The sequence below is a fragment of the Oenanthe melanoleuca genome, chromosome 1A (genome assembly GCF_029582105.1).
Source record: "Oenanthe melanoleuca isolate GR-GAL-2019-014 chromosome 1A, OMel1.0, whole genome shotgun sequence".
In the NCBI taxonomy this organism is placed as follows: domain Eukaryota; kingdom Metazoa; phylum Chordata; class Aves; order Passeriformes; family Muscicapidae; genus Oenanthe; species Oenanthe melanoleuca.
In genome coordinates, this window is record NC_079334.1 from 68,373,986 (window position 1) to 68,394,494 (window position 20,509).

Sequence of the window (20,509 nt, forward strand, 5' to 3'; positions counted from 1 at the left end):
CTGAACAGCCCATCTGAGACCTCAGATGGATCCAGCTTTGGGGTTTTGCTGTCTCAGATCCTCTGTGGGATTGGCACAGCAGCCCTGGCCCCAGTGAAAATCCAACTTTTGGGGCAGGTTTGGGTTTGGTGCCACCTGGATCCTTCTCCAGAGGCTGCTGGGAAGGCTGAGCTCTGTAGGGAACACCAGGAACCTGTGGAGCTCCACGTCCAGGACAAGAGGGAACAGCCTCAGGCTGTGCCAGGGGAGCTTGAGGCTGGATTTTGGGGAAAATTCCTTCAGGGAAAAGGTATCCAAGCATTGGGCTGCCCAAGGCAGGGGTGGAATTCCCATTCCTGGAGGGATTTCAGAGCCCTGTGCATGTGGCACCTGGGGACATGGGTGTCCTTACAGAGCTTTTCCAGCCATTCCATGATTCTGTGTGGGATTTCCTTGCTTTGGGCACATCATGGCTCCCTTCCCTGGGTTGTGGCAGAGCTGGGAAGCCAAGGTTGTGTTCCTGCAGCTTCCTCCTCCCTGAAATCTCCTTTATTCCTCCCACAGAGCGATGGCAGCCAGGATCCAGGGGGATTCCTGTGCCAGGCTTGCACCCAGCAGTTCTTTGGCTGCCTGACTCCACTCATCTCTGTCCCAGCAATCAAGGAAGAGCACATCCAGCTCTAGCAGAGCCCTCCAGCTTCCCAGAGCCATCCTGGCTGTGGGAAAAATCCTCTTGCACATCCCAGCAGCAAAATCAGGCAGATGGTGGAGCAGGATTTCAGCCCAGCTCTAAAATCAGGCAGATGTTGGGGCAGGATTTCAGCCCAGCTCCAAATTCCAGGTGGATTTCAGAGCAGGATGTTCCCAGCTCCAGAGGAAATTCCTGGGAATTCTGTGATTCCTTTCCTCCAGCCCTGCCTCATCCTCCAGGAGCTGGGGATGGGATATCCAGAGGGATCTGCACTTTAGCAATGGGATCAGACAGAACAGGATTCATTTTGGAGCATTCCCCCTCTGATCCACTGGAAGAAGAGGAAGCACAATGCTGGAAAGTATCCAGAGGAAGTTTATGTCTTGGAAATGAAGTGTTCCTGCCCAGCCATGGAAGGAAATCATAAATCTCTCCCAGAGAATTAATTTTCCATCCTTGCAGCCAAGGGATTTCCCTGGACTCTTTCCCTTCTCCCTGCAGCCAACCAGGAGGGAAGAAATGAGGCAGCAGCAGGAAAATTCCTTTGCTTTGGTTTCAGCCCAACTCAGGGACAAACTGGAGAGGGATTTCCAATCCTAAAATTAAATTTGTAGCCAAAAAAAGCCTGAGCACTTCCTTTGTGTCTCTTCCCTGCCCTTAAATATCCTTTATTTCCCAGCTCTCCTGGGAATGCTCAGGTGGATCACCCTGCCTCATGCCACAATTCCAGAGCTGTTTTCCACAGGAAATCAAAACTGAAAGTGGTTGCAGGAAGGGGATTGGACACTGCCTGGAGCTGTGGGCTGTGCCTGCTGCAGGAATCTCAGGCATCCTGTTTTTTTCCCATTCATGGAGCTGCACTTTTGACTCCAGGAATGTATTCCCTTGTGGGAATTCCCCCAAATTCTTGGATCTGGGTGGAACCACAAAGCCAGGAGTGAATTGGATCAGCCCAGATCAGAGACACCAACAGGACAAGAGCAGCCAGGAGAAGGAATTCCGTGGAATTTGGATCCCTACTGCTTCCCAAGCTTTTTGAGAACTGGCAGCTGCCACTGTGCCAACACCTCTGGGGGATGGGAATGAACCCTTCATTTCTGTGCTGTCCAGTGGGAATGGATTCATCCCAATCCAGTCCTTCCCTGAGACATCCAGTTAAAGAATCACTGCTCTGTTATTTTCTATATAAAATATATTTATTTATACATAAAAATAGAGTGCTGCCTTTTCTGGAGTGTAAAGAAACAAGTGGAGAAAACCTGCTAATGGATAAAGGGAAAACATACACAGGAAAATATTCCCTAAATTGTGTATTTTGGTCCCTGATGGTGTCTGTGGAGAGACTGGATCCAGAGCTGGGATCAGTGCTGGAAGTGCTTCCAAAGGATCCCTGAGCTGTGTGTGAGCCTGGGAGGGTCCCAGCACCTCTGGCTCAGTGCCTGGAAGAGAGCAGGGCAGGGATGAGGATGTGGAAAGGCTTGGCTGGGTCATTCTCCAAACATTTTCTGGGATTGGGGAAAAAGCTGGGAAAGGGATGAGGATGTGAGGAAATGATTGGCTGGGTCCCTCTCCAAACATTTTCTGGGATTTGGGTCAATTTCTGGACAAAGCCAGAAAGAGGATGAGGATGTGGGGGGATGCTTGGCTGGGTGCTCTCCAAACATTTTCTGGGTTTTGGGGCAATTTGTGGACAAAACATGAAAAGGGATGATGATGTGGGGGGGATTCCTGGCTGGATCCCTCTCCAAACATTTTCTGGGATTTGGTACAAAGCTGGGAAAGGGATGGGATTTATCCAGCTACTCCAACTCTATCTGTGCTCCTGGACAGGGAATGGGAATTACCTGGGGCAGGGCAGCTCAGCTTCATCCCAAACCCCATCCCAGCATCCCAACCCCCTCCCTGCCCACCAGCAGCATCCCCAGGGCCAATTCCCCCAAATCCCAGCTCCCAGTGCAGGGCACCCACCTGCACCTACCTTTGGGATCATCCCTGGGAATCATCCGTGTTCAGGCTGGGAAGAGCAGCCCCACCTCCCTGGCTGCTCCCTGTGCTCAGGGGAGCATCCAGAATTCCATCTCCAGCATCCCTGGGGATGGTGGGTGCCCCAGGTGGCCCCAGGGTGGGTGCTCAGCCCGTGGGGACAATGACAGCAGGAGCCACCTCCTCATTCCCAGAGGGAAGAGCCCCCATGGGAATGTCTGTCTCTGTCACCATGTAGCCCTGCCTGCTGCACCTGTGGGGGCAAAAGGAGCATCAGTGGCATTCCGGGGTTTTTCTTTGGAAAGCACAGAAGTTTTGGAAAACTCATTCCTGGGGCTTGGTTTTGATGGCACTTACCTCCTCCTCCAGCAGCAGGCAGCTGTAATTCCAGTGGCCAGCAGCACCAGGAGTCCTGTGGGAGGGACACAGAGTGAGGAGCATCTCCCAACCCATGAATTCCTGATAAATTCCACCAAAACAGCTCCACAAGGAGCCAGAACCACTCCAGGCACCACCACAAAGTGCCCTCCCCACCCCTGGAAGGAGGGAATTGGGAATTCTTCTTTCCAGGAAGAAATTTGGGTGCTGAATCCTTCCCCCCACACAGTGGCATTCCCATTGGAATTTATTCCCATGGAATAAAACTCCCACAGCCCCCAAAAGGGATTTTAAACTTAAAAAAATAAAATAACACCCTGTTTCCCAAGTAAGTTTTTTTCCCCCAGCTTACCAATGGAAGAAGCCATGGCCTGGATGGAAACTGGAAAAGAGGAGAAAAAAGGAAATTTTGAGCTGCAAAGGTAGGAAAGGGATGCTGGGAGGAGCCTCACTAAAAAGGGTGGAGAGAAGGAAAAATTCCCTTGGAAAAGCAGAAGAGCCTTTGTGGATGAAAGAAGCCCCAGGGGAGGTTTGTATTCCCTGGGGAACTGGCCCAACCTGCAGCATGATCCGTGGGGGGGATGGGCGGCGGGGGCGTCCCCTCTCCCAGCCAGGACGTGTCTGGGGTTGGGACCATCTCTGGTGGCCTGGCTGTGTCTGGGGACACATCAGGTGCTGCTGGCACAGGTGGCTGGCTGGAAGCTGGAGAGGGGCTGGAATTGGGGCTGGCACCTGCTGGGAAAACAACGGGAGATCTTTAAATTCCCCAAATCCAAAGGCAGTGCTGGTATTTCTGTGCCCTCATACAACAGCTGCAGAACTGTGTTGGGTTGATGTGACAGCAATGTGAATTCTGTCCCCATCTGTTAAACCAGCTGGGGCAGTGCCCCTGATCTCCTGGCACACATTATCTGCTCATGGGCCATCTTTAAACCAGCTGGGCAATCATCTTTATCTTCCCACAGCCCATCCTCCCTCCAGGAGATATCTCCTGTTCATGGCCACTGAGTCCCAGGCCATGACTGATAAAATTCCATCATCCCACTGGGAGATGCTCCAGCCAGGGGAGGAGCCAAGCCTTTCCTACCCAGATAAAAACTGACATTTTGGACACCAAGGGACCTTCTTTCCACTGCATTCCAGAGGAAAACCAGACCTTTGCACATCATCCCTGCACCTTCAGAGGAAACTGCACCTTCTCCAGGAGCACTGCTCCAGCTGAGCCACATCTGCCCCTGCAGGAGGATGCAGCCACCATTGAATGGGACTGTGCCAACACCCTGACTGACTGACGGGTGTCAGCTTGGATTCTGACTCTGGCAGGGTTTGGGATTGTTCTGTGTAATACTGCATTTCTAGTTTAATTTTCCTAGAAAAGAACTGTTATTCCTAATTCCCATCTCTTTGCCTGAGAGCCCCTTAATTTCAAAATGATAATAATTTGGATTTAGGGGGTTTACATTCTCCATTTCCAAGAGAAGCTCCTGCCTGTATTGGCAGACACCTGTCCTTCACACCAGGACAAGACCACTGGGATTTCACCCATGGGGTGAATCTGATCCCAGCATGGGAACACTGTGGTTCCCACACCCTGGAGCTGTGATTGTGCCATGGCAGCTCCAAACCCAACCCCAGTCCTGTTCCTCACCCCTCTGGGTCGTGCTCTCCGTGTGTGGCAGCTCCGGGCCGGGGGTTTCCCAGGAAAGAGCCGGATCTCCTTTGGGAAAACACAACAGGGAGACACCATCAGCTGGGAAATGAACTCTCCACTTGGTTTGGTAAGTTAGAGAGTCAAAATTACTTTATCCAACATTGAGGTCTGGGGGAAATCCCACAAATTTTAGAAGTTCGTTGTCAAATTTTAAGAATTTTTACATTTTAATTCCTTTTTTACTAATGTTTATTGGCTTTGAGTTATTAATTACCATTCTGTCTTCTACTGATTAATAATTTGTCCCTTTTAAATTATCCTAATTAATCAATTTTATTTAATATTAATATTAACATTAACATTAATATTAATATTAATATTAATATTAATATTAATATTAATATTAATATTAATATTAATATTAATATTAATATTTATGTTTTCCCAGACTGGGCATCTCTGATTTATGCAAAGTCTCTTTGTGATTTATGAATTCTGCATTCCTGGTGTTCCATCCTCAGCAATAAATTCCTCTCCCAGGTTTTCACTTCCTGCCCCAGGTCTGGGAGCACTGAGGGATGTGAGACTGTAAACTTTTGTTTTCCTAACCCACAGACATCACCATTAGAAATTCCACAGATAAAATTCTGTGATTTCCCCCTGCCATTTCTGATTCTTTTGGAAGAAACAGAAATTTTTTGGGGGTGTTTTTTGCACTCGCGTTTTTTCCCCATGTTGGGAAGGATGAATCAGGAAAACCTTATAAATATGAGTGCCCAGCAAAAGATTTTGGGAATATGGAAACCATAAGTGAGAGTGAAATGAAAGCAGTGTTTGACTGAGTGGCTGAGAGCAGCAATGTGGATGCTTGAAGATCTTCTCCCTTTGTTAAGATGACACCAGTTGCTGCAAATACCAGAGAGCAGCAGAGACCCTCTCCAGGTGTGACAGGAAGGGCCTGAGATAAGGTTTAGAGATAAGAAAGCAGTAAAACATGGTAATGTAATGATTCCTATAGGTTGTATGTAAATATTAGAGAATTTGTGTCTTGTATTAGATTGGTTAGTGGGAATTAGAATATTCAACAGAGAAGATTTATTGTGTTGTAAATGGGAAAATTGTTCTCTTGCTTCCCTCTCTTATCTCTCAGAACTCCTACCCTCTCAACTCTTTCTGCCCTGCTCTGAGCTGCAGCTGGCAGCTCCCAGCTCAGCCCTTTTCACCCACACCCGATGCAATAAACTGCAAACTTCTAACCAGAATACAGAGAATGTCTGATTTTGTCCTTACCACCGTCCCCCACAAAGGCTCCCACATCCCCACCTCCATTTCCAGAGGTGTCCCAGCTCCCAGATTGCCGGTGAGGACTCACGGATGCACTGGAGGGTGGGCTGGGTCCAGCGGGGCTCGGAGCCGTTCCAGAGCACGCACTGGATGAGGCTGGAGGTGCCGGCTCTGCGCTTGTAGCCGGGGTTGCAGGAGTAGCGCAGGCGGGAGTTGAGCTCCGTGCGGTTCCCGGCGTCGATGTGGGCGTTGGCCACGGCCTTGGGGGGGCTGCAGTGAGCTGCGATGGGAAAAGCAAAAAATAAAATATAAAATACGGGATCACAACAGCGAGATCCAGCTCTAGCTCCTCATCCCAACACCAGTTAGAATGGAGTAGTCATAAATAAATAAGATTTAAGGTTGCCAAGCAGCAAAAGTTTGGTTTTCCTACACAAAAACATTGCATTGCAGAGGATAAAGCCAACCAAATAACAACCATACTTAACAGATGACCCTCAGACTAAGTCCAGTAAATCATGCATGTGGAATGGTGGTATGGGCAGCAATTTTTGGAGAGTTGAGCTTAAAGGATGAAAACAAGAAAATATTGTACAAAAAATGTCCACTGGGATAGTGGGAGGTGTCCCTGCCACCTCATGGTGATCCCTAAATTCCCTTCCAACCTAAACTTTTCCATGATTCCAGAAAATCCTGCCTAGGAGTGAGTGTAGGGATTCATCCATCCTGCAAAAATAAAAGGACCTAAACCTTTCCATGATTCCAGAAAATCCTGCCTAGGGGTGGATGTAGGGATTCACCCATCCTGCAAAAATAAAGAGATTCCTTGCCTGACACAGGGAATGGAGAAAGGGGAAATAATCCCAGCGTTTTTAGGATTAAATTTGGGGTTTTTGTAGCAGCTCCTCCAGAGGCTGGAGAAAAGGAAATCTTTGCTTCCAGTGTGTTTGTGGTCACTTGTAGCAGCTCCTGCAGCCAGCAGGGAATTTTTATGGAATTCCATCCCCTTGCAGTGGCTGCATCTGCCCCCAGCTGCTGAATTCCAGCTGCACTCGCCACCCCCGTCCTTCTCCACTCATTGCACAGCTGGACATGAAGAATTCCAGCTGCTGCTGAGTCCTCCTGCCACTTCCCAGGGTTTTTCCCCCCCTCTGGAAGGTGGCAGCTGAAATCCAAATATCCCAGGCAGTGGGACAGGGATGGATTTTGAGTTGTGGATTTGCTTTTCCCCAAAGCAGCTCCTGCTTCCCCTTCGGCCTCAGGATGAGCTGGGGTCTGTACCAGAGTGGTGAAATTTCCCAGGGCCAAAATTTCCTGGTTTCTCCAAAACTGTGCCAGCACCTGGATCCCTGTGGTGGTGTGGGAATGGCTTATCCAGGATCCTGGCTGCTGGAAGATCCTGTATCCCAGTGGGAGAGATGGACAGATGTGGGAATAACACAAAATAGGGATGGGATGGGATGGGATGGGATGGGATGGGATGGGATGGGATGGGATGGGATGGGATGGGATGGGATGGGATGGGATGGGATGGGATGGGATGGGATGGGATGGGATGGGATGGAGTGATGGAAAACTGGGATGGGATGGATGGAAGGAGGGAGATTTGGGATGGGATGCAGGGATAGGGTGGAAGGATGGAGATCTGGGATGGGAAGCAGGGATAGCATGGCAGGATGGATGAATTGATGCCTGGCATGGGTGCAATGATGTCTAGCTGGGATGGAGCAGAGTCCAGGCAGGAGGAACACACAGCTGGGCTGGGATCATCCAATAGAGATGGAAGAGCAGTGGGAGTGGGAATGGGAATGGGAATGGGAATGGGAATGGGAATGGGAATGGGAATGCCATGGCAGTGGGGACAGCAGCACACAGGGATGGGAACATGCTGGTGATAGGGGCAGCAGCCACCAGGGACAGGAGTGTGGTGGCAGCAGGGATGAGAACAGGATGGGGATGGGAACAGTGGGAATGGGACCATGATAGGGATGGAAATGGAGGGGATGGGAGCAGGATGGGGAATTGGGAACAGTGGGAATGGGAGCAGGATGGGGAATTGGGAACAGTGGGAATGGGAGCAGGATGGGATGGGGACAGTGGGAATGGGAGCAGGATGGGGAATTGGGAACAGTGGGAATGGGAGCAGGATGAGAGGGGGACAGTGGGAATGGGAGCAGGATGGGATGGGGACAGTGGCACAGCAGCAGTGGGGACAGGAGCATGAGGTGCTCCCACAGCAGCCAAAACATGCAGAGATAAAAATCCCCAAAACATGCAGAGATAAAAATCCCAAGCCTCAGAAACTCCTGCCCCAATCTGTGGTGCATCCCCAGAGCATCCCAGGGGGAATTTGCTCTGTTTCAGTGCCTGGGTGGATCCAGGTGTGATCCTGGCCAGTGTGACCAGAGGACAGGAGTTACACGTGCTGAGCACAGCAGCTCTTTGTCTCCTCTCAAGATTTGGGTAAAATTCCTGGAATCAGCAGTTCCTGGAACTGGGATTCAAGGAAACACCACTGGGGATGTTACACAACAGCCTCACGAGTCAGCAGAGCTGGAACTGTGCCTTCAGTGAATGAAAAACCCTCCTGGTGCTAATTCCAGCCACTCATCCCAAGGGAGCACAGCAGGAAATCCAGCCAGGAACACCAGAAATATCCATGAAAACCAGGGATCTGTGAGCTCTGGAGCTTTTAAACCTGTTCTCCTCATCCCAGTCCTTCCAAAGAGGTTTTTTTTTCCAGTTGGTTGGAATATCTTCTTCCAAAAAACATCCAAGTTGTTCAAACAAGATCCCAGCAGTGCCACTCTCTGGGATCATGATGGTGTTTTGTGCCATCCATAGATTTCAGCTTGTTTGATGTGAAAAATCATTCCAAGGGGAGAAAGAGGAGCAATCAGCTGGAGATGCAGGATTTAGACTTTTATCCCTCAGCAGTGAGTTGGAATTTCTCATGAATGGATCATCCCAGGTGCTCAAAGACTCATCCCATCCTTGGCCAACCTCCCAAAGGAGCTGCCAGGAAAACACCTCCAGCTGCTTTATTTCCTTCTGCATCCTGCTGGGATTAAACATCTGGCTGGAAATGTGCCCAATAGCCATGGATTTTGCATTTCCATGGATTTTTAGTTGGATTTTTCTGGTCTTTCTGCACCAGTGATTCCAACAATGCTGGTTTTGGAGGATGAGCTCATTCCAGCAACCTGGGAAGCAGAACATGGAGCACAGCCAGGATGATCCCATGTGATGTCATCCCATGTCCAAAAAAACCACAGCTGGACACTGGAGAATCCACACCAGGAAAAACTTGGCTGTTCTCCTTAAAAAATTATTGAGAAAAGACCTAGAGAGGTGGGGGGTTCCTGATCAAAATTTAAAAGCCATAAACAAAAAAAAAAAAAAAAAAACTGGAGAAAAGAGGAATCTCACAAATCTGGATGAAGGAAAAATCGGTAAAGGAATGCCAAAATCACAGAAATTAATAAAACTTCCATGCTTTAACTCAAAAAGATGGAAAGCAGGAGAGGGTGGGATGCAGCTGCACATCCCACATTATGCATCAAGTGAACTAAAAGAAATAAATATTGTTCATTTTCCCTAACATCCCCTAAACCCACAGGGTTTGCCCCAAACTGATCCTGGTGCAGCACTGCTGCCTGGAATGCTGTTTGGAGGCCTGGGATGGGTGGTCAGACTGCAAGGAAGGCTATTTTTAGCTCATTCCTGAACTCAGGGCTCATGTCTGCCCAGCACATGGCTTCTTCTGGCTTATTTTTGTCACCCAGGATAATTTTACAGTCCTGTAAATGATGATGCCATTCCCATCATCCCTTTTTAAATAGGGATAAATTCATTTTCCAGGAGTTCAGGAGCACACAGGAGCTTGGAGAAGAGCAGGCACCAAAACTCTGTGTTCCCTTCCAGCATTATTTCACAGATTCCCACATTTTCAGTGAATTGAACATTTCCTAACAGTCTTGCTGCTTCCAGTGTGAAGATGAATCAAGGGATATTTCCAATATTTGAGCTGTGATGAGATTTTTTCTCAAAGCTTTTCCCAAAGAGAGAACTCTCCTTTGCTTTTAACTTTGTAGCTGAGGCAGAGAAGTTTCCAATCTGTGACTTTTATTTTTCTTGGAACTGGTTTTAGTCTGTCCTGTGTTGAAAACCCAAAAAAATGCCAAGAGCTCACACCCAGCAGGGCCTGGGCATTCATTTTCCAGCATGGGAGGGACTGATAAGAGACTGAGCCCAGCTACACCCCACAAAAAGGATTTTTCTGAATTTGCCATCTCTTCAGAACAGCAAGAGGTTTTATTGCTTAATATATTTTTTTTTTGTTTATGCTTGTGAATACTTTGCTTGTTAAATAAATGGGGTTTTATCCACTTTTCTCCAAGGAAATCCTTTCCCCAGCCAGTAGGGGGAGGGGATGCTTGAATCTGTTTCCTAGAGGGATTCCTTTGGAAGATTCCTCCCAAATTTGCCTTAAACCAGGACACAGTGGTGGCCTTGGCAGTGCTGGGAATGGTTGCACTCTCTGACCTCAGAGGGCTTTTCCAACCTGAACAATTCCAATTCTAGAAGAAGTTGTGAGTGCTGCAGGGTGACTCAGGATGTGCCTTCAGCAGCAGAAACTTGCCAGAATCAACCTGCTGAGATAAGCTCAGGCAAGGGATTTCATGATGCAATTTCTGCTCTGGAAGTTCTCAGATCAGTCTCCACCATTCCCACAGTGGAATGCCCCATTCCAAGAGCTTGGCCTGAGCACATCCAAGGCAGAGGTCTCCGAGTTAGGACACTTCAGAGAAAAAAAAAAACCTCTTTCTACAGAGAAAAAACTCCCAAAATAACAGCAGGGTCTCCTAAACTATTTATCCTCATTTAGAAAAATCTGTGTGGACATGGGAACATGAAATTCAGCAGCAGGATTGAACTCCCCATTCCTGGAGGGATTCCAAGTCCTGTGGATGTGGCACCTGGGGAGGTCAGTGGTGGCCTTGGCAGTGCTGGGTTAATTGTTGGATTCAGTGACTTTTAAAGTGTTTGTTTTTTTTTTTTAACTGTCATGGTCCAGTGATTCCAGGATTTTGGACTTCTGGAGAGGCCAGACAATGATGTAACCAGGCTCAGCTGCCATGGACAACTCCCAGTGCATGGAACACCCACAGAGCACATCCAGCTGCAATCCCACAGTGATGCAGCTCCATGGATCCATCCCACAGATCCTAAAATCCACCCCCAGCCTTCCTGGACACTGTGAGGAGTGGTGTGGGAAAGCCAGGAGTGAGGTGGGTACCCAAGGAACACGGGGCTGCAGCCTGGGCAGTCTGAGGGGACACCCAGGGAGGGGTTTGGGAATGCAGGGAGCAGAGTGGGCACATAAGGGATGGCATGGACACACCAGGGTTGGCATGGGCACCCTGGAGAGCTGCTTGGGCACCTCAAGTGGGGGCTTGGGTACCCCAGGCAGTAGCCTGGGAACCCAGAGAAGTGTAGTGGATGTCCCAGGGAGCAGCATGGGCACCCCAGGGATGGCATGGACACTCTGGGGAGCAGCCTGGGCACCTCTAGTGGGGGACTGGGTACCCCAGAGAGTAGCATGGCCATCCCAGGGAAGCAGACTGGACATCTCAGGGAGAAACATGGACACCCCAGGGATGGCATGGACACTCCAGGGATGGCATGGACACCCTGGAGACCTGCCTGGGCACCTCTAGTCCAGGCTTGGGCACCCCAGGGATGGCATGGACACCCCAGGGATGGCATGGGCACCCTGGGGAGCAGCCTGGGCACCTCTAGTGGGGGCTTGGCTACCCCAGCGAGTAGCATGGGCATCCCAAGGTGCAGAGCAAGTATCCAAGGAAGCAGAGAAAGCATCTTAAGGACCAGAGCAAAAACCTTGGAGATGGCATGGCCACCTCAGGTACAATGTGGGCATCCCGGGAGCAACGTGGAGTTTGAGTAGCCCGGGGAATAGCGTGGGTAGCCCAGGGAGGGTAGTGAGCATCCCAGGAACAGAGCAGGCATCCCGGGGGTTGGCACCCGGGGAGCAGAGCGAGTACCTTGGGTACAATTTAGGGATGGCGTGGGCACCCCAGGGATAGTGCGGGCACCCCAGTGAGAGCCTGGAAACCTCGGGGAGTGGAGTCATTCCCTGCGGAAGTCCAGCGGGCTCACCTGGGAGCGGAGCTGGCTCGTCAGGAAGCAGAGCGAGTATCCCGGGAAGTAGCAGCGGCATCCCGGGGAATAGCACCGGTATCCGGGATAAACAGAGCCAGCAGCTTCGGGACGGAGCGGGCACCCCGAGAGGAGGCTCGGGCACCTCAGAGAGTGGCGTGGGTAACCCAGGAAGGGGAGCGGGCATCCCGGAGAGCGGGGTGAGGACAGAGGGGCCACCCCGGGGAGGGTGTGGGCACCCCGGGGAAGGTGTAGAGATCTCGGGGAGGGTGTGAACTCCCCGGGGAGGGCTCGGAGAAGCCGGTGGCGAGCCCGGGACAGCCCCGCTTACCGGTGTCGGCGGCGGCGCGGAGCAGCAGGAGAGCGATGGTAGCGCAGAGCAGCGGCCCCGCCATGGGAGCGGCCCGGGGCCAGCTCCGGGCTCCGGCGGCAGCTCCGTGGCGATTCCCGGCCGCTGTCGCTGTCCCGGTGTGGCTCGAGCTGTTTTCACTTTCGCTTTCGAGCCGGGGCCACCGGCAGGGACGCGCCGCCCTGGCGGGATGGGGAGCCAGGGACAGCGGGCGGATGCGGGGTCCGGGAGGAGCGGGCGGGGTGGAGATGCCGGGGGAAATTCGGTACCCGAGGGGAATTCGGTGTCCAGGAGCGGCGAGTGGGGTGGCAGTGCCAGGGGGGATTCGATACCCGAGGGAAATTCGGTGTCCAGGAGTGGCAAGCGGGGGTGGCAATGCCGGGAGGGATTCGGTGTCCAGGAGCGGCGAGTGGAGATGGCGATGCCAGGGGAGATTCGGTACCCGAGGGGAATTCCAATACCCGGAAAGGGATGAAATACGGGGGGATGAGGGGGATTCATTGTCCGGGGATCTGATGAGATGCCCGGGGGGATGAAGAGATTCCCGGGAGGGTGAGATATCTGGAACATGGAATACCGGGAGGGTGGGGGTGCAATACCGGGTGGGATGCAATAGCTGAAGGGATGGAATAGATGGGAATGCAAAGCCTGAGGGAGAGGGGAGGGTGTGAATTTTGTGGAATTTGGTACCTAAAGAGGGACGCGATTCTCGGCGAGTGGGGAGATGCATCCACGGGATGTGAGATCCCCTGAGGGGCAAAGGGTGAAATATTTGTGTTTGTGATGTTGGGGGTGGGGGAGAGGGGATGGGATGTCTATGGAGAAAGCATTGCCTGGGGGGATGTGATATCAGGGGTCATGAAACACCCAGGAGGGTGGTGGTACTCTTGGGATACAATATCTTGGGAAGGGATGCAATCCTGCCCGGGGGAATGTGGTATTCGTGGGAATCGTGGTGTCCTGGGGAAATGCAGCTCCTCCCTCCTCTGCCTGGCATGGGTCTGGGGGAATTCCATGTGCTGGGGATGCAGGAATCCCAGTGCTGGAGCTGGAACATTCAGGTCCCCACACAAACCTCAAAGCTGGAAAACAAGCTATGATCTAACCAAGATCCTGTGGTTGAGCTCCATCCCAAAATATTTCCAGGACTCAGATGCCACAGATCCTGCTCACAACAAATCCTCTCCAACTCAGCTCCTTGCTTGTAGCCTCTGTTTATTTTCACATGGTTTTATTTTGGCAGTGACCATCAGCAAACAGCTCCTCATGCCTAGAAAAGTGAAAGCAAAGGATTACTTGGATAACATTTCATGGCCAATCACCAAAGCTGCATGAGAGGTGAACAAATTCTCCCTCTGCCATCCTGGAAAGAGAATTAACCTCAATTAATCCTCCTTGAAGTAGAAGTGACAAACATTGGACCAAGCCAAATGTATTTGTGAGCCTGGAGAGCCAGGAGATGCACAGAAACATTGCAGGTGAAAATGCTGCAGGAGTTCCACTCCAGCTCAGGGCTATCCCAGATTCCAGGTGACAGCTGGGCTTGTACTCTGGATGGGCTGGGATCCCTCATGATGACAGTTATGAAAAACAATCAGCAGGGCAGGGTTCATAGCAGTTTATGCAAGAGCTGAGTGATTTTATGCAAAATCTCGGGTTTTGGTAAATAAAATTCAGTCTGGGAAGACTTTGCCTTTCTTGTCATGAATTCCTTCAAAAGCTGTAAAAAATCCAATCGTGTCCTGAATTTGCAGGTGAGGATTTTGGTGCTGCTGATGCAAATGAACTCTGCAGCTGCTAATCTTGCAGAAGATAAGCACAAGTGGGTGAGAGTTTAACAGGTCAGACTGGAGGGTTGTGATCCCTGGGAATGGCACATTTGCAACACTTTGCTGTGAAAATCCTCGAGCTTTTCCATGAAAAATCAGAGCTAGGGAATGGCTGGCTGTTGAGGAATACTCAGTGCTGGTGTAGCTCTGGGTGGTGACAAGAGGACATGAGCTGGCACTGAGCAGCAAAGGGACAGGGACACTCAGAGCCATGGCAGGAGCTGAGGAATCCAGGTTTTCCATGAGGGTGTGAAAATCCCGTGTATCTTTGTCTCCTGAGAGGCACCAGCTCAAGCTGTTACTTTACTATTTAATTATCACACTGAGATTAAATTATTTTAAGGATTGAGACATTGGAGAGACCTGGTGTGACCCTGTGGGTGTGAGGTGGAGCTGGGAAGGAGATTCATTCCCAGCTCAGGAAGTTCCAGAGCAGCTTGAGGATGGTCAGACAGGGAATTTTCCATGACAGGCTGATTTGGAGAGGGATCAAAAGGCTGAGGACACAAAAGATTTTAGCAGCACTTAGTGATTGACTAACAACATTCACTTGGATAGGGTTAGCTCCAATTACAACCCATTTAATTACAGACCTCAGGTGGAAACATTCATCCTATACTAGCTGGAAGGGATTTAAATCCATTCATACACCACTTACATCTGGGGAAGGGAAAGGGAGAACCTTGATGGTTCCCTGAGATTGCAAGTGAAGGCCCTGGATCCATCAATTCCTTGGAGAGGAGATGGATCCAATGGGAGGTTGTGGAGAGCTGGGAATTGGCAGCTGGAGAAGGGAAGGATCCAGGGAGAGCTTCCAGCACATTGCAGGGCCTGGAGGGGCTGCAGGAGAGCTGGAGAGGGACTGGGGACAAGGGATGGAGGGACAGGACACAGGGAATTGGGAAAGGGGAGATTGGGAAGGCATTCCTGGCTGGGCTGGAATTGCCAGAGAATCCCTGGGTCCCTGCAATGTCCCAGGCCAGGCTGGACACTGGGGCTGGGAGCAGCTGGGACAGTGGGAGGTGTCCCTGCCATGGCAGGGGTGACACTGGGTGATCCATTAGATAATTTCCATGCCCTTCTCTGACTCCATGACTTCCCAGAAATCATCAAGTAGTTTCCACCCTGGCCACAATTTGAACTGGGAATTACTGGAGGGGTTTTTTTTCAGAGCTCTACTAACAGTGGCACTTTTCCACCTGGGCTGATTCCAGAAGGTTTTATTCCAAGAGCTTCATGGAACAAAGGATCCCTTGTTCCTCACCTTGCTCAGACAACTGAGACTCTTGATATGGATAATTTCTGTCACTATTTCCATGCACAAGTTCCTGGTTTGGTCAAGGGACATTTCACCATCCAGGTGGGAATTCCTGAGGCACCAGAGCAGCTCCAAGGAAGGGGAAGCACCACCACAAGTGCAAGTGGTTGAGGAGTTCTGGGTTTCTCCTTGGATGTAGCTCATGAAAATCTCTTGAACTGGAGATTTTTAGCTAAGAAAAGCTGGATTTTAAGTCAGGACTAGAGATCAGTTCAGTGTCCAAAGACACTGGCACTGGGGATGAGGATCCATCTCCTTCCAGGACAAAAACATTCCTGTGCATTCATTTTCCAGCAAACAGAAACCAAAACTCTGCCTGAAGGAGCACAACAGTCCAAACTCCAGTAATTACTCAGCTTTTGTTTTCCTTTGAGGATTTAACCTGGAATGACTTCATTTCTTATCAGCTCTCCCAGGTTCCTGCACATAAAACCAGCTCAGGATGTGAGTTGATCCTCCCAGGAGTATTTGGGACTGTGCTTCATCCCTGCTAATTCCATTAATTAGGTGCTGAGTAAAAATGGTTCCAAGACACAATTTGTAAAGCTCAGGTTGGCAGCCTGGGATGATTTCCTATCAAATTAATTACTTTCATTTTAATTACCTGTTATTAATCCAGCAAGAAGCAGTTGCTGGGCCTGGACTCTGTCCAAAAGCGGTGCTGACACCTGGAAAAGTCAAAATATTGCCCTGGAAATTAAGAGGGATGGAGAAAGGGGGGAAAAAATTCCAGTGGTAACATTTTGTGTTATGGGGATGATGAAAATTTGGAGTGCCTGTGATGGGAGGAGAAGAGGAAGAAAAAGGAGGAGGAGTAGAAGGAGAAAAGGAAGAAGGAGGAGAAGAAAAAAGAGGAGGAGAAAAGGAAGAAAAATGAGAAGAAAAGGAAGAAATGGGGGGAGGAGAAGGAGAAGAAATGGGAGAAAAAGGAGGAGGAAGAGATCCAGTGTAGTCAAAGTAATTTTCTCATAAAAGCTAAAACACATCACATGTAACACTTGCTACAATTTTACAGACAAAAATGTCTTATTTTGGCTGGAATTTGGCAGAATAGATAAGAATTGTTGTTCTTTGCTGCCCAACAGAACACCCAGGTGCAGGAATGAGCCACTGCTGCATTTATGGCCTCAAGCTGCAGAAATTCCATGTTTTCCAGAACTTTCCAAGGGAAATTTCTGCATCCTGGGGTGATGGAAGAGTGACCTTACAGCTGAGGAGCAGCAGGGTGGGCTGTGCTCAGCTCAGGGGATCTCCAGGGGAAATTTTTTGGAACTTCAGCTCTTTTTTTTGGAAATTCAGCTCATTTTTTGTGGGATGGGGAAGCACCCCTGAAAGCACCCGGGGGTTTCTGGCCACAGAGGTTTCTTTAGGTCTCAACTGCTGATCTGGGGACTTTCAGTTCTTGGATGTGAGAATCAGCCTTTTCCCAAAAACAACGAGCAGGTTTTGCTCACAAGTTTTTATTGAATGCAGATCAATTATTTGATGTTGTTCTAGGAGGGAAGAGCAGTGACAAAATGTGAGGTGGTGAAAATTCCAGCTGGAATTCTCTTTTTCAAATAACATTCCCAGAGGGTTTGTCTGAAACAAAATAAATTCTGCTCACACATTTTTGTATTCCCTGAGGGTGAGAAGGAAGTTTTGTATGGCTCTCTCCACCCTCACTTTCTAGGAATAAATAAAAGTCCAGCACTTAAGGTTTGTTTCTTTTTCCCTTCTATAAAAAATTCCAGCCAGGTGGAGAAACTTTTACTTTTGTCAAGTTGATCTTTGAAGTTAATAATTGTCAAATTCCACTTGGCTCTGCTGTCAACAGCTGTGAATTATGATGAGTTAGGAATCTTGAATATAAGCTTAAAGAAAAATTTGAAAAAAACCAAATATTCCCCTAGGAATTTGGAGAGAGTAATTAAAATAATAAAAGAATAATTTGTCATTAAAAGTTCTTCAGCAGAGGATTCAGGGGATAAACATGAGATAAAAAGTTGCCCCCAGAGTTTATTAAAATTATTTGAGAGAGCAATTAATATATATATATATGTAATTAATATTATATAATGCAGTATATAAATCATATAACATGTAATATATAACAATTTCTTATATAACTGTATGAATTAAAATAATCTATAATATACTATACAGTCTATTAAATATATTTTATTATATTATATATTGCATTTTGTAATATATCTAATGTTATGCATACTACATAATATATAATATATTAGTATATAATACTATCGAATAAAATAATTATATAAATAATAAAATAATTTAGAATATACTAAGCAACAGAATAAACATAATAATGTCATATATTGTAATGTATAATATATATTATATATTATAATGATGCATACATGTTATATATAATATGTACAATAATAATGTATAAAATAATATATAATTGAGTTTATTATGTAAAATATATGTGAACTATAATATGTAATATTATATAATGTGTAATATAATAATAATAATATATTTTTATATTTTATACTTTATATGTTATATGACACATTTTATTTTAGGAAATAAACCCATCCTGTACCCTCCTTGTTTCAGAAATTTGTTGGTGTTTAGGGGAGTAAGATAAAACCTTTTCCTTTCCCTCTGCTCCAAGCAAAAACCACTGGAATTTTTCCCCTCAGAAGGCACAAATCCACAATTCCATGGAAACAAGGGTGATATCAGGGAATTGGGACAAATCAATTCCAATTTTCCAGTGGAAAAAAAAAACAACCCAGTTTGCTCTGAATTTTCCTGTCACTCAGGTTTTGGAAAAAGAAGGGAAGAGTGTCTCAGCCTTTTGTTAAAAGTTTTTAAATCTCTCAGTATAGTCCAGATGATTCTCTGGACTAGAGACTCCAAAAATGCTGAAGGGAAATCAGAAATTTGAAATAATCCTTTGACAATTTGAGGTTGTTTTTTTTTTTTTGTTTTTTTTTTTTTTTTCCCACTCTGTTGGAGGAGGGAAGGCACTGAATGAACTCATTCATAACTTCACTGGAAACCAATGAGTTTATCTTAATTTATTTCCTAATTATTCAGGAAAAGGGAATTGTGTCAGGGTTGGATACATTCCCACTGGAGCAGGAAAGGTCACTCTGCTCTTGGTGTCCTGCCCAAAATTCTTGTCTGGGCTCTTAAACATGCCTCAGCAGCACAGCAAAGAGCCAGAATTTAGTTTAAAAATTTAATTACCTCAGGAGATTTTGCAACTCCCTGGATCATGGATTAAAAGCAGGGAAATTGGGGTGGAATTCAACAGTTTTTCATCATCAGGTGCCTAAAATACGGTGAAAAATCAGCTTTGGAAAGAAAATCCTTTAAAAATGTGGTGGTGGTTTTGTGCTGCAGCCTCTCCAAGGTCACTGCTGCTAGGTTTTGTTTGGTTTGGTTTTTTTTTGCCAAGGAGCTCAAATAGTTGAGGTGTTATGAGAGTTACACATGAATTACATGGGAGTTACTTGGGAGATTAATGGGACTCCTTTAATTTTTTTTTTTTTTTTTTTATTTAATGGGTTTAAATGGTTGTTTTGTCTGGAGAGTTACATGAGAGTAATTTGTGAGTTCCTTGCAAGTTATACATTAATTACATTGGAGTTACTTGGGAGATTAATGGGAGTCCTTTTTTTGTCTCTTTTAAAAATACTTTTTTTAAATTTAATGGGTTTAAATGGTTGTTTTGTCTGGAGAGTTACATGAGAGATACTTGTAAGTTCCTTCCAAGTTATACATGAATTACATGGGAATTACTTGGGAGTTACTTGGGATTTACATGTGGGGGTTATTTGGGAGATTAATGGGAATCCTATTTTTTTGCCTTTTTTAAAAACTCTTTTTTTAAAATGTAATGGGTTTAAATGGTTGTTTTGTCTGGAGAGTTACATGAGAGTTACTTACAAGTTGCACATGGGTTACATGGGAGATTAATGGGAATCCTTTTGTTTTGCCATTGGGTTCAAATGATTGTTTTGTCTGGAGAGTTAAGTGAAAATTAACTTGTTAAAATATGAGTTACATGGGAATTAATTTAGTTTTTTTTCCACAAGGCTCAATGGTTTGTGTGTTATGAGATTTACATGGGAGTTATGTTTGAGTTACACATGAGTTACATGGGAATTATTTAGGATTTACATGTGGGGGTTACTTGGGAGATTAATGGGAATCCTATTTTATTGCCTTTTTTAAAAACCCTTTTTTTAAAATGTAATGGGTTTAAATGGTTGTTTTGTCTGGAGAGTTAAATGAGAGTTATTTACAAGTTACACATGAGTTACGTGGGAGATTAATGGGAATCCTTTTGTTTTGCCATTGGGTTCAAATGATTATTTTGTCTGGAGAGTTATGTGAAAGTAACCTTGTTAAAATGTGAGTTACATGAGAATTAATTTATTTTTTTGCCAAGGTGCTCAATGGTTTGTGTATTATGAGATTTACATGGGAGTTATGTGTGGGCTACACATGAATTACATGGGAGATTAATGGGAATCTTTGCCAGTGAGTTCAAGTGGTTTTTTTTCTGGAAAGTTAAGTGAAAGTTAACTTGTTAGCATATGAGTTACATTGGAATTAATTTGTTTTTTGTACAGGGGCGCTCAATGTTTGGTCTGCAAAATGTTAAATGTGAGTTACATAAGTTACATAGAAGCTACTTGTGACTTACCTCAGTTTTGTCAAAGGCCTCAGAGGGTGAGATTGTCACTTGAATCCCACATAAATTCCATGTGAGAGTTCCCATTTCTTCTCCAGAAACTCGGATGGATTATTTATCTCTTTATTTTTCCCTGTCCGCCAGCGCAGCTTCACTCCCCTCACAAAATAACGGCGCGGCTCCTTTAAGAGCCGCCCGCCCTCAGCG

At 47.1% G+C, this 20,509-nt stretch overlaps 2 protein-coding genes and 1 long non-coding RNA gene across 6 annotated transcripts in view; 1 reads left to right on the forward strand and 2 right to left on the reverse strand.

The window, feature by feature from the left end:
• Positions 1-2,263, forward strand: part of FBH1 (F-box DNA helicase 1) — a 30,817-nt gene extending 28,554 nt beyond the window's left edge. The window contains exon 21 of one of the 2 annotated variants that reach the window (XM_056482298.1): positions 544-2,263. In XM_056482298.1, coding sequence (XP_056338273.1) covers positions 544-663 — 120 coding nt within the window. In that variant the 3' untranslated portion in view covers positions 664-2,263. The remainder of the gene's footprint in view (positions 1-543) is intronic. The other variant, XM_056482299.1, reaches the window with a different exon arrangement.
• IL15RA (interleukin 15 receptor subunit alpha) lies at positions 2,023-12,722 on the reverse strand. 3 transcript variants are annotated; one of them, XM_056482300.1, is made up of 8 exons: positions 12,478-12,722; positions 6,055-6,246; positions 4,680-4,748; positions 3,590-3,766; positions 3,384-3,413; positions 3,011-3,065; positions 2,649-2,906; positions 2,023-2,109 (listed from the first exon to the last, which is right to left on the reverse strand). In XM_056482300.1, the coding sequence occupies exons 1-7, from the start codon at positions 12,539-12,541 to the stop codon at positions 2,801-2,803; spliced, it is 693 nt and encodes a 230-aa protein (XP_056338275.1). In that variant the 5' UTR covers positions 12,542-12,722; the 3' UTR covers positions 2,023-2,109; positions 2,649-2,800. The 3 variants fall into 3 exon arrangements, with proteins under 3 accessions (XP_056338275.1, XP_056338277.1, XP_056338276.1); XM_056482302.1 differs by having other exon boundaries at positions 3,590-3,763; positions 12,478-12,717; XM_056482301.1 differs by having other exon boundaries at positions 2,033-2,109; positions 2,639-2,906.
• Positions 12,723-13,355: 633 nt separating this feature from the next.
• LOC130248507 (uncharacterized) lies at positions 13,356-20,505 on the reverse strand. Its single transcript, XR_008839640.1, has 3 exons — positions 20,315-20,505; positions 16,247-16,310; positions 13,356-13,765 (listed from the first exon to the last, which is right to left on the reverse strand). It is a non-coding gene; the product is annotated as an uncharacterized LOC130248507 (long non-coding RNA).
• Between the last annotated feature and the right edge of the window lie 4 nt (positions 20,506-20,509).

What these genes read in the sequence shown, in the direction of transcription:
- IL15RA (XM_056482300.1), bottom strand. Translation starts at nt 12,541, where the DNA reads ATGGCGGGGCCGCTGCTCTGCGCTACCATCGCTCTCCTGCTGCTCCGC. An exon ending in GCCCACCCTCCAGTGCATCC is followed by an intron (nt 4,749 to 6,054) that starts GTGAGTCCTCAC and finishes GTTTTCCCAAAG; the next exon opens with GAGATCCGGCTCTTTCCTGG. An exon ending in CCCCACGGATCATGCTGCAG is followed by an intron (nt 3,414 to 3,589) that starts GTTGGGCCAGTT and finishes CCTCTTTTCCAG; the next exon opens with TTTCCATCCAGGCCATGGCT.